At 44.9% G+C, this 13,900-nt stretch overlaps 1 protein-coding gene across 1 annotated transcript in view; it reads left to right on the top strand.

Moving 5' to 3' along the window:
* Positions 1-13,900, top strand: part of ABHD12B (abhydrolase domain containing 12B) — a 33,277-nt gene that overhangs the window by 10,975 nt on the left and 8,402 nt on the right. Inside the window, exons 2-6 of the mRNA XM_075615383.1 lie at positions 3,331-3,488; positions 4,304-4,431; positions 8,032-8,134; positions 11,306-11,425; positions 12,157-12,187. Coding sequence (XP_075471498.1) covers positions 3,367-3,488; positions 4,304-4,431; positions 8,032-8,134; positions 11,306-11,425; positions 12,157-12,187 — 504 coding nt within the window. The 5' untranslated portion in view covers positions 3,331-3,366. The remainder of the gene's footprint in view (positions 1-3,330; positions 3,489-4,303; positions 4,432-8,031; positions 8,135-11,305; positions 11,426-12,156; positions 12,188-13,900) is intronic.

Genomic DNA, 13,900 nt, shown 5'->3' with positions numbered 1-13,900 from the left:
GTTTGCGAGGCTCGGTGCAAGGATATGTGCGGAGGGCTCGGCTCTTACCTGCTCCAGCGGCATCTCCTCCTCCTCTTGGCATCTCTCGCTGCATGGTCCAGTCGTCATGGCAACGTGACGCTGTTGTACATCGCTGAGCCATGATGACGGGACCATGCAGGAGGAGATACCGCCGAAGAAGGGAAGAGTTACAGAGGCCCCCCCGCGCTCTCCTCCCCGGCAATCGGTTTCATTATTGTGGAGAAGAGTGCGGGGGGGCCTCTGTAACCATCACACCGGCCCGGAGTCTCTGGGAGCTCAAAATGGGGCCCTCCTTGGAACCCAGTGCAGTCTGAGGTATCCCTGGCAATCTTAGACACTAGAGCAGGGTCAGGTTTTATGGATATTCCCGCTTCAGCACAGGTGGCTTGATCAGTCTCTGCTTCAGCACAGGTTGCCCAATGAGTCTCTGCTTCAGCACAGGTGGCTCAATCAGTGGCTCCGTCTTCGGTTGAGTCTCTGAGCCACCTGTGCTGAAGCAGGGATATCCTGAAAACGTGACCTGGGGGGGGGGGGTGGGATTTTAAGGACTGGAGTTGAGAACCTCTGCCCTAGAGATAAAGAAAATTATGATTTTAACACTGAGAAAACTAATAAAAAGAGCAGGACCTGCTCGGAGAACAAGATTCTAGCATCATCTGAGTTAGACTCCTGTAGGCTTCTGTGTGGGGGTGGGTTTTGCTACTTTAAATAACATCTCTGTCTGTGACATCCCACTTATACTCCCATCATCAGCTGCTTGGATTAAATCACTTTACTGGACCCTTAGGTGTCATTGCATGAGCATCGCTTAGTACAAATCACCCTTTTTCTCCCTGTGCCTCAACCATCAATAATCTGTTTATAAAGTCTATGGGGCTGGCCTTTGTTGCAGTACAAAGCTATGTACAGCTCTGCATAACCTTACCAGCACTACAGCACATAAGCATTCATTATTATGCGTTTGGTTTCTCCTGGGGGAATCCATAGGGATTTGAGATGATAGGTTTGTGTGATCCCACTCCTAGTAATCTGGACCCAATTGGAGGGCCTGTCAACATTTGGCACATGACATGTTATGTCAGTGCGGGATAGAGGAGCTTCCAGTTAGTGACATCGCTTAAGGAATCATTGTAACAATCCCGGGTGCGGGGAAGCTAGCCACGGGCAGGCCGGCTCATTAATATGCAGCTGCCTGAGGCGGTCACGTGGCTTAGAAGTGCTTTATTCCCCTCCGGGGCAGGTGAGACTGGCTTCATCTGTACTGCATGTGATAGCCAGATTCTTACTAAAATGGGCCATTTGGGATATGTGTGTGTATATATTGGGATATATATTTGGGATATATTTGTGTGTGTGCATATATGTGTATATATATATATATATATATATATATATATATATATATATATATATATATATATATATATATATATATATATATATATAAACCATAATACTGAGTTAAGTTATGGTGAGTAAAAAAAGTGACAAAAACCCTCCACAGGAAAGCAAATATGCAAATATAACTGTATGCTCATCTGCATCTCTTAGGCTAAGGCCCCGCTCCCAGAGTCAGCGCACCTGCGCTGCTGACAGGCGGTGCGCTGACACTACACAGACCGCGATCTGCGGTCTGTAGGGAGCGGGAGCCGGAGCGGGAGGTGGGCGGGAGGTGGGCGGGAGGTGGGAGGTTTGATCGGGAGGTGGGCGGGAGGTGGGAGGTTTGATCGGGAGGTGGGCGGGAGGTGGGAGGTTTGATCGGGAGGTGGGCGGGAGGTGGGAGGTTTGACAGGGAGGGGGGGCGTGGCTTGAGCGGAGGGACCCGCTACTCTCCCCCCCCTCCCTCCACGGACTCGGGCTGGAGCTGGAAAGTAAGTTGAAACACACACACGCAGGCACTCATTCATACACACACACACACACACAGGCAGGCACTCACGCACTCATACACACACACACGCGCGCACACACAGGCAGGCACTCACGCACTCATATACACACACACACACACACACACACACACAGACAGAGGCAGGCACTCACGCACTCAGACACACACACAGAGAGGCACTCACCTGCTTTCACTCCACACTCCTCCCCGCTCCCCGAAGCCTCTCCTCCTCCCGAAGCCTCCCCTCCCCATTGGCTCACAGCCACACACGTCACGCTTCAACGCTAGGAAACACCATTCTCTGGTGTCTCCAGCGGCTGACGCGCTACAGGCGTGTAGTCAGCTGTGCAGCCAGGGGGGACCGGGACCGGCTCGCGAGGATTCCCCTGCTGGTGGGGAACTCGCGACCCGCCGCCCGCGCCAACGAGCGCAGCGGGACCGAGGCCTAAGGCAGGTCTGCAACCCCGCCTTTCCCCATTATCACCCAGCATACAGCACTTCCACTGCAGCAAGGGATTCTGGGAAATGACATGCAAATGAGCACACAGTGTCACTTTTTGCCTCAATAACCATTTTTAACATGGTTCGAAATGGCTGTCTGTGGGTGGTTTTCTGGGTATGCACCTTAACCCTGGCTGTGCTCAAAGCTGTGACCATGCAGCAAGCTTAAGCCTATAGGGAACCATGTTAAAAATGGTTATTGAGGCAAAAAGTGACACTGTGTGCTCATTTGCATGTCATTTCCCAGAATCCCTTGCTGCAGTGGAAGTGCTGTATGCTGGGTGATAATGGGGAAAGGCGGGGTTGCAGACCTGCCTAAGACATGCAGATGAGCATACAGCTATATTTGCATATATATATATATCTATATCTCTATCTATCTATATATATATATATATATATATAGATAGATAGAGATATAGATATATAGATATATAGATATATATATAGATATATATATATATATATACTGTGTGTGTGTGTGTGTATATATATATGTATATATATATATATATATATATATATATATATATATATATATATATATATATATATATATATATGTATAGAATCCCCCTACTGAGCTGATCATTATATAAATCATCAGTGTCTGCTGCTTTTTTAATTAGCTGAGGGCTGTGAGCTTCAGCCACTGCCAACACTTGGTACAGCTGAATTGAATAGGTACAGGACATGAAAAGCACAGGTGCAGCACCTGTTAAGTACACTTATATGGTGTGCTATAAATACCACGTTATTATGGGTAAGCATATAGGATGATCTTTAGGACCCTGGCAGGGCTGTTAGGAAGGTTACACTATGCCCTGAATATTAAGTAATACATATAGAGGAAGTAAGGCGGCAGATCTGCTGACTTGTCCCCTTTGACCCATTGCTCTTTCTCCCTTCTTGTCCAGCGAATAGAAGGGGATCTTCAGGCAGAAGGAGCAAGCATGAAACGGAGAGATCGCTCGCAGCCGGGAGACTCTGGGTCTTCACCCCGTGGTAGGGACCAGCGGTCAGACTCCAAGGGCTCGAAAGCCCCGCAGACCCGGACTCCTAAAACCAAGAACCGGTCAGTAAATTGGCGTATGCCAGACCTTATTGCAAATCATTAGCTGCTACATATGGACTTTGTCCAGATCTGTTGGTGAAAGTCCGGTTTAACCCTTTTGCTGCCGGAGGGTTCTGCAATGCATTGTGTTGCAGGACCCTATCTCTGACAGCAAAAGGTTTAAAAAGAAAAATGTAGCTCTAAATGAAATGAAGCAGATTTTCCTTTCACATATTTGGGTGCTTTATATTACAGCAGTGGTTATATTAGAGCTAGGAATGAGATCAGATGCATTGTAAGGAACCCCAACCCTCTCTAATAGCGCGCCTGAGATCAGATGCATTGTAAGGAACCCCAACCCTCTCTAATAGTGCGTCTGAGATCAGATGCATTGTAAGGAACCCCAACACTCTCTAATAGCGCGTCTGAGATCAGATGCATTGTAAGGAACCCCAACACTCTCTAATAGCGCGTCTGAGATCAGATGCATTCTAAGGAACCCCAACCCTCTCTAATAGCGCGTCTGAGATCAGATGCATTGTAAGGATCCCCAACCCTCTCTAATAGCGCGTCTGAGATCAGATGCATTGTAAGGATCCCCAACCCTCTCTAACAGCGTGTCTGAGATCAGATGCGTTGTGAGGGACCCCAACCCTCTCTAATAGCACGTTTGAGATCACATGCATTGTATGGAACCTCAACCCTCTCTAATAGTGCGGCTGAGAACAGATGCAATAAGGAACCCCAACCCTCTTCGACAACTGATTTACCCCATGAAACAGATCAGTAAGATTAGGCTGGTTTGTTCCTAGGTGAGAAAGTTCTTTGTCTTGCAGATCTCCATACTGCTTGATTTCGTACCTGAAAAGATGTGCGTTGGTTCTACTTGTCACCTACATAAGTATACCATTCGTCATTCGGCTTTTCCCCGCACTACTGGCCAAGGTCGTTTACTTGAACATGCGTAAGTACTGGTTGATATTTGTATGTATGTATGTCTTTATTTATATAGCGCCATTAATGTACACAGCGCTTATTTTTATGCTGTGCATTTAAAACATGCATTAGGGATTTATTCATTGAACTGCGATCGCGCCAGTTGGTGCACTAGCACAGGGGTGCGCTAACTGGGGGCGTGACATTTCCTGGGGGGGGGGGGAGGGGGTGGGGCGGTTACAGTGACCCCGCGCTTCCCCGAAGGCATTTAAATTAAATGCCGGGGGACTGCGCGAGGCCTCTGTAAATTCCCTTACCTTGGTGTCGGGTGACGCTTCGCCATGGGAACCCGGCGGCAAATGACACAGCGTGGTCACGTGATGTCGCGTTGCCATTGGCCACGTGACGTCACATGACTCCGCGGCATCATTTGATGCTGGAGCCGAGCCAGTGCGGGGGCGCGTGCAGGCAGGTGTTCGCAGGGGGGAAAGTGTGCGCGCACCCCTGCACTAGCGCACGGAAACCCCTGTTTAAGTCAATGGCCGTTTCCGCGCGACAGTGGCATGATTGACACGGTCTTTTAGATTGTTACATGCATCTCTGATTCATTTTACATACGACCAACAGTGATGATCAGTAACTAATCATATAATCATTATAACAACAACAACAACACGCATCAGAGTTTTGGAATTATATCCTAAATTACCTGGGGTTTTTAATAACTTTTCATGGTTCAACACAAATTATGTCAATAGCAGGAGGATATTTTACTTGTTATATATTTATATTCCACTCCCAGCCTAAAATGACATACATGTTATTATTAGAAAGTGGAGAGATGGGAGAGCCCTCTGGGAGGGTCGCCATGTTTCAGCTGACCAGTTGAGTTGACGTATCCGGGGGAACAGAAGACAGGTTGGGTAGGAAGAAGATAAACACGGGCGTAGGTGGTGTGCAGGAGAAACTGGGAGGGTTGGGAAAAGCCGCGACAAAAACCTCCGTCAATGTGTACAAATGCTCGTAGTTTGGGAAATAAAATCCCACAACCCATTGCAACAATGACAAGGCAGACAAGTATATCAGCGTAGGCCGAAGGAGGCTAAGCAAATAATCCGACGTGCAAAGGCCCAAGCAGAACAGAAAATTGCTCAGTCAGTAAAAAAAAAGGGGACACAATCTTGTTTTAGGTATATACGCGAGAAAAACAAAAGGAGGAATAGTAAGACTAAAGACAGAACCGAACAGCTTTGTTGAGGGCGACAAAGTCGATGACTAGAGAAGACCAAGTGTGGCCTGACCTCAGGAGTGGGGACCTTTTATGGAAACATCGGTGAAAGATATAATTGTTGACTATCAAAAGTACAACAACCTACAAGATCCCAGGCAGCATGGGGTTTACTGGGGGGGGAACTCATGTCAAACAAATCTATCTGATTTTTGTGACTGGGTGACTAATGAATCGAGGTGGAGCAGTAGATGTAGCTTACCTAGATGTTAGTAAGGTCTTTGACACTGTCCCACCTGATAAACAGAGTGCAGTGCTTGGGACTGAACTCTGAGGGGGTAGAGTGGATAAGACATTGTTTGAGAGATAAGCAACAGAGAGCTGTGTTTAAAGGGGGTACATTCAGAGGAGGGAAAGGAAACCAGGGGAGTACCTCAGGGATCAGCAGTGTCAGATTTCCAGTCAGGCCCAGGCCTGGGGCAATGAAATTTTGGGGCGGCAAAAATCTCCGCCCACATATAATTTTTCCGCACTCTCGGACCTAATGGAAAGGTACTTGCCTGTGTCTGCCGCCTCCTTTCTGCCGCCCTCTTGCTCCTTTTGGAATCGCAGTGTCAAATGACGCTGGGACGTCCCCAACAGGACGTCACACGGCGTCTCGTTGCCATGGCAATGTTACGTTGCGACATCAAATGACGCCGCGTTTCCATGGCAATGCGCCGCCGTGCAATGTCACGTTGGTGACGTATGCGGCGTCATTTGAAGCTGGGATTCCAAAGGCGTAGGAGGGCGGCAGAAAGGAGGCGACAGGCACGTGCCGGGGGGCGGCGGATTGTGAAATCCGCCGCGGGGGATCAGTACCGGGACTGGTGCTCTTTAATATATTAGTGACATTACAAATGGTCTGGAGGGGAGAGTATAACCTTTTTGCAGATGAGACCAGGATCTCACTGGCCCGGTAATATATTTTACACGCATCAAATATACGAAGGTTTATTTCGATTATTTCGTTTGTGTGTAAACATAACAAATGGTCTAATTAGACCTTCACAGATTTGATGTGCGCAATCCTCTTTATTCCATTTGAAATACGAGGTAGGCTACAAAGGTTAGATCAGGGGTGGCCAACTCCAGTCCTCAAGGGCCACCAACATGCTAGGTATTAGGGATATCCCTGCTTCAGCACAGTGGCACAGTTAGAATGACTTGGGCTGAAGCATGGATATCCTGAAAACCTGACCTGCTAGTTCCCCTTGAAGTCTGCAGTTGGCCACCCCTGGGTTAGGAGATTTCCATAGCAATTGCTTGGAAGTACCTCCAACTTGTACCAGTAGATGAACCGCAGTGGCACCTATTTTTATGTACAAAATGTTGAAGGACCCAATGGCGTTATTTGATAACCAGTCAATATTTTCCTTGCAGCTTTCATTTATAGGAACTAAAATGAAGGGTGCCCCAGTAAATCTTCACTGCCCACTCCTTATGCCTGTTATGAGAAAGGGCCTTATTTGCTTTCAACCCTTCACTGCCACATGCAATTGAGACACATAAGAGACATTCTCTGATAAAGTTCTATATGGGAACATGTGCTCCAGCACTCCAGAGATATCTACTTACTTTTTGCTACTTTATTGAGTGCATGGTACAGGTAACAAAGCACAAGGCTGCCAGGGGATATTAGAAAACCACCATACAGTGCAGAGGAACTGAAACTGGGGGGGACAACAGGGTCGAATAAAATACAAAAATAGGAGGCATCTCACTTGCATGTTATGAGATGAACACAGGTATGCAGAGATAGATCTCTGGATAAGTGGTAAAGTCCAGATGGGGCAGGTTATGGAAAACTCCACATGCCTGGAAAAAAAGAGAGAGAGAGGCAGAGAGAGAGGCAAACACTTTATACAACAAGCTATCTAGATAAAGCAATGCACTTACAAAATGATATAATCAAGCGTAGATAGACTACACAGAGTCACAGGGGAAAGGACGCTGGATCCTCGTGGAACTCCATCTCTCTGTCTGCTAAGCTGTAGCCCGCGCAGTCCAATGACATCACGGCTGTTAGAGTGGAATTGAGAGTCCGTTCGCTGTGGACCAGAGCAACCGCTCACGTGTGTGCTCAATGGTGTGCAAGTCAATTCTGTGGGATAGTTCAATCAGCCGACGCGTTTCACACTGATGGTTTTTTTTTTTTTTGTGTACATGGATTACGAACGTTGCAAAGCAGTTTTGTCAGTTCCTCTGGCAATGACAGGGTTAACATGAGAGGGCAGAGTGTATATACCATTGCCTTGTTTTTCTGCATGTATCAAAATATCTTGACAACACCCTTTATGTTTATTTACATATCAGTCCACCTCTGACATTTATCACTGTTGTACTTTTTGTCCTCATCAGTAAAAACCCCATTTTTTGTGGACCTGAGACATCCGGCAGAGCTTGTGAATCACACCACAAATTTCTACCTCACCCCTGAAGAAGGAATTACTGTCGGTGTCTGGTGAGTATAGAGATGCCAACGGTTATGAAAAGCTGCAGCTGGCGTGGGTTCAATGCACCAGTCCCACTTATCAACATAATTGTCATTACAATGTAGCACCTACACCAGAGCTCTTCTACCCGCGGCCCTGGGAAGGGGATTAGACTGGTTTGGCCCCTGGGCTGCCTGCGCGTGCTAGTTTCATTGTACTTTCCTACATAGCATGCGCAGTCAGTTTTACACGGAAACAACGCTAAGATGATGCAAATCTATATGGTACAGGTGTTAGAAATGCTCTAGCACATTTGGTCATGGCCGTTTTGCCGGGACCAAGTTGCTGCCGCCGCTTAGCCACCACTCCCCTCACCGCAGGGACATCTTGCCGGCGGCTGTTTCGTTGCCAAGGTAAGCTCCTAACCTTACCTTTAAAACCTCGAATCGTAACCCCTAAAACTAAAACTACCCCAACATTATTCTTGCCCTAAAAACCTTAACCCCTTACCCTAATAGCCTCTAACATTATTTCTTACCCTAAAAACCTTAACCCCTTACCCTAATTCCCTACCCTAAAAAACTAAACCCTTAAACTAAAACTTCTATACTTAACCCACTACCATAACCGCAAAAACCCATTAAGTTAACTTACCTTATTGGTGAAACGGCCAGCGCAGAGCGCCTGCGGCAAAGTGTCCCTCTGTGGCAAAACACCAGCGGCGAGATGTCTTTGACCAAATGCTCGATTCTGTGTTCGAAGTGAAATGCTAGAAGTATAATCATTTGGAAGACTAAAAAAAACCAATGCAGACACGGATTCATCACCTCCTGACGAAGCAGCGAAACGCATAGAGGTCACGAGAGGCAGCCCTGCGCAGTTTCCCATTGGCTGGAACACGAGACCAGGAAGTGTTTGCAGAGAAAATTGTTTGCCGTGTGTTCGTGCAGTCCGGACAGTTCGTGTCCACACTGAGCCCCTGCTGCCACTTTGCGGTCAGAAATCATTCCCCTCATTTAGGTATATTTTATCTAGGTGTCCTAGAACCCCAAAGTGGGTGTTAGTTAGACATTACCTGGATTTAGACCTTATTTGTGCTTCATTGAAGCTTATTTTTGGTTTAGCATCCCAATTGTGGGAGTAGCCATATATGTTGTATGTTTTTTGTTTGATGTTTGTTCATTTATTAATTGACTTTTGTGTCTATGTGGTCTATGTGACCTAATATTAAATATTGATATATTTTATTAATCCGTGGTGCGCTGGTGTGTGCATTGTTTTTCTTTGTCATCTGGAGAACTCCCTAGGGCGTTCTCCACTATAGGAGTATTTGAGGAGTGGCCCCTCGCACGTACAGCTGCAAACGGATTGCATCTATTTTAAGAGGACAGCGCGAGCTCAGAAACCTTATTGGTGACTTTCATTTGGAAGTCTTTAAATGTATCCAAAATGACATTCCAGTACTCTTGTGGCCCTTTGATTCTGACAGTTTTGTTCTGACCCGGCCCATTTGGAAACTGGTTGAAGATCCCTGACTTCCACCATTTCCCTACTTTCAGGGTTGTTTCATCATTTTATAATCTGTTCTGAAAATGTCAGCTGGAAAACGGCTTGGGGTAAGCTCTAGTTTGGGGCTTTAACCTTTATTGAGGAAAGAATACATTAGCAACTACTGTACATCAAACGTGGGTTTTAGAAATTCGCAAGGTCGGCCTGCAAAACGTTTGTATGGAAATACAGTACTTATCCAGACTGATGAAATACTAGGCTGTTTCACAATGAAAATGAAAGGTGGAAGCACTGTGTGACGCTGACTCGTCTGGCTTCAAAGTTGTTGAAGCAACTAACGGAGCAGAGGTCAAGTGTGTCGAACTGTGCAAAGCTACAGCCCAGCGATCAAGAGTAGACCCAAATCAGAAGTGAACGGACACCAAGCCAAAGGTCGCTCAGGAACTTGCAACCGTTAGAAAAAGATCAAAAAAATTAGCTTTATTGTAGCATAATAAAATAAATATATAAAAATCCTCCCACTCCTTTCACACCAAACTGCGCTTTCTCAAGAAGAAACAATATTGGGTAGGGAGTCACATTAAATACCCCCCCCCCCCCAGGATGTGACATCACAACTAAAAACAGCTGAAAATGATCAGCATTCAATAATGAACAGGAAGTTTCACGCATTATACTGTGTATATAATGACTATTGTAATACGATCTCTACCAATAAATCTTTTTCACATGTAAGGTAAGATCATTGCTGAGTTATTAATAATCATTAAAGTCCAGATATATAAACCTGATCATAGCATGAGTAACCGGCTAGTGTCATGATATAAAATAAGTAAGGAACTAAACCGTAGACCTTATAACAAGGTCAATTGTCATATAGTTCATTATCATATATACAGTAAATATAGAAAATAGCTATAGCCCATGTTCTCCTCTATCTCACTATCCCTTTTTAGAAGTGACCACTGGTGCCAACGCGTTCTGCATGCAGCCTGGTAATAGGCTTGCTGGTGGGGATGTGATATAGTGTGTTGTATGGGGGCACGTACATGTAATCCCGTATTTCTGATACACATTGTTCCTTGTCTTTATGCCCGTGGTTCAGCAGCTCCTATTTGTTACTTACCTAGAGGCGTTTAGAAAACAAGAATAAAGGTGCATGTAGATGATCAAACGTTCAACAGAATAAAACAAAAGAATGTCACGGATATTGAAAATGTAACAGCTGCTCCAATTCTGTATTGAAACCCCCCACATATGTGTTAATGTTTCTTTTTACCAACCCTTTTTATGTTCTCTACAGTGTTTCCTACGCGTTTCGTTTTATGATATAGCTGCCAGAGATGTAGTCTTGTAAATATGCCAGCGTCTGTCCACGCTAAAAATGGCTGCTGTTTTACCCTACGTAAATTCTATGTAATGAAATATTTATAATATTTCATTTTAGCGGGTGACATTTGAAAAAAACAAAGATTGTATTTGTTGAGTGTTGATTTTCCATATTTTTACCCCAAATGCTTTGGAGCGCACAGCGGGTGTTTTGCGAGACAAATGTCACTAGTTTCACAGGCCATTGACTTAATGATCAGCGGCTTCTTGCCGGGAGCCCTGCGTGCCGCATGGAGAGTCGTGATTTGCTCTCTTTTGTCAGTTGAAGCCCATCTATTAATCACACATTCTTGCTCTTTTAGGCACACCGTGCCTGCCAGCAGGGGGGAAGAGGCACGAGCGAAGGACCTGGGCTGGCATGAAGCCGCGCTCGCCGACAATAACCCGGTTATCATTTATCTCCATGGTAATGGCGGCACAAGGTGATTATGTTTTCTTAGCCGTATTCCCGGGAAGGACAAAAGGTCCACCTTCGCTGTTTAGATCTCTCATTTATTATTATGTCGAGCCGACAAACCGTGGGACAATGACAGCGGTGGCCAACTCCAGTCCTCAAGGGCCACCAACAGGTCAGGTTTTCAGGATATCCCTGCTTCAGCACAGGTGGCTCAATCAGTGGCTCAGTCAAAAACTGAGCCACATGTGCTGAAGCAGGGATATCCTGAAAACCTGACCTGTTGGTGGCCCTTGAGCCACCTGTGCTTAAGCAGGGATATCCTGAAAACCTGACCTATTGGTGTCCCTTGAGGACTGGAGTTGGCCTCCCCTGATATAGAGAATACAGACACATCGGGGTCTGTTTAATAAAGTGCCCAGGCTGCAAAACTGGGATTAAACCGGTGCAAAGTGGCTACCGGCACCCGCTACAGAGGTAAGTATCTCCGCAAGCAGGGGGTCCCCGGAGCTGACATTAATGGGGTTCAGCTTCGCAGACCCCCTGCTTCAAGCTTGTGTTAAAAAATGGAAAGTAGCATGAATTACTCTCTCAACTGATTTATTGATATCAGACAGTAAACACTGCTATGCTATAGTGAGTGATGCCCTATGTCGTGGGCAACCCTGCAATATGTCTCTGTGTTCTTAAAATGTTAATTTTAATGTTAATTCTACATAGCATAAGGACCGTGCATTTATTTTTTTTTACTTTCTACAGGGCTATAGACCACAGAGTTCAACTTATGAAGGTAAATAGCAAACTATTCCCTATATATGTGGTGTTAGAGTTAAGATTGGATACAAAGTATTTGCTGCTACTTTCTATTAAATACATTCTCTAAATTTATTGCCCTTCTACATCATTATTTGAACAACCTCAGACTTGGTGTAAAAAAAACAAAAACAAAAAAAAACTACTATAATACAGGCAGTCCTCGGTTATCCAACACAATGCGTTCCTCAAAATGGTGTTGTAAAGCGAAACGTTGTAAAGCGAAACAAGTTTTCCCATAGGAACACTGTTTAAATGAAAGGTTCCGTTCCTGAAGGCATTTTTAACACTAAAATACACCAAATATTTTATGCAGGCAATAAGATATGCAGCACACACATACATTATATAGTGTATATACTGTATTATATAGAATATGACATAATAAATAATATATTATATAGTATAATATTATATCGTATAATATAATATTGTATAGTATAATATATATATATATATATACGCTCTTACGACGCTTTGCAATGTTGTTTATGTGTATGTGTGTATATATATACATACACATAAACAACGTTGCAAAGCTTCGTAAGAGCATTGGATAAGCCGTTTTGGCGTTGTAAAAATGAACATAGGTATGCATTGCATAGCGTTGGATAAGCCATTCGTTGTAAAGCGAGGACTGCCTGTAGTCTAAAAAGATGAGACAACCGGCAATTAATTGTTTTTTTTCTAGACTGTTGTTACTTTTGAATAATAGAAACTTGATGGGATTGATTGTGCGTGTTAAAGATGGCCATGCTGCTGCTGCTGCTGCTGCTGCTGCTGCTGCTGCTGCTGCTGCTGACGCTGCTGCTGCTGCTGCTGCTGACGCTGCTGCTGCTGCTGACTGTTTGGGAGATTGCCAAGGAAATGTCAATAGAAATGTCTGACTTGGCGAAGTTCTGGCAACAAAAGAGTTAAATGCTTACAAATGGAAAAAGATCTAATAATGCATAACTGGGGTCATCCGCTAAATCTTACACTTTACAGGTATCCCACACATTATTGTGTGGGATTTATGCAATTATAGAAGACAATACAGGAATATATGAAAATAGTAAGATCATTTTCTTTAAAAAAAAAAAAAATTTCGGACATATTATATATTGTTATATAAACAATATTTAATTATTTGTTACCATGGTAACCATTTCCAATAGAAAATTGCGGCTTTATAAAAACTGTTTGAGAGTGTTAGAACATTTGGGTATGATCAGCCCCTAAGAGAAGTAGCAGATAACAGTATAATTCATATGATATGTTGTTGTGCTTTTTGCAGTAAGGCGATAAAGCTGCACATCTGTACAGGACTTTATCACTTATTGCTAAAGGCGTCTTTAACTCAGCAATGCCTCTCTGCGGCCCTGACTCCAAACAGGTCATAGAAACATAACATGTCACGGCAGAGAGGCACTACTGCACTTAGTTTGCCCTTATTATAAACCTCACACAGGTGGGCTCAACTCCAGTCCTCAAGCCCCCCCCAACAGGTCAGGTTTTAAGGCTATCCCAGCTTCAGCACAGGTGGCTCAATCACTGGTTCAGTCGAAGTTTGAGCCACCTGTGCTGAAGCAGGAATATCCTTAACCTGACCTGTTGGGGGAGTGGTGTCTTGAGGACTGGAGTTGCGCACCCCTGGCCTATGAAATACTTTACTTTCTAGCTTCTACTACCCATAACACAGCGGTGCCAA

Source organism: Ascaphus truei, chromosome 9 (genome assembly GCF_040206685.1).
Source record: "Ascaphus truei isolate aAscTru1 chromosome 9, aAscTru1.hap1, whole genome shotgun sequence".
In the NCBI taxonomy this organism is placed as follows: domain Eukaryota; kingdom Metazoa; phylum Chordata; class Amphibia; order Anura; family Ascaphidae; genus Ascaphus; species Ascaphus truei.
The sequence above is the reverse complement of the archived record's forward strand: the minus strand, read 5'-3'. Positions and strand labels throughout refer to the sequence as shown.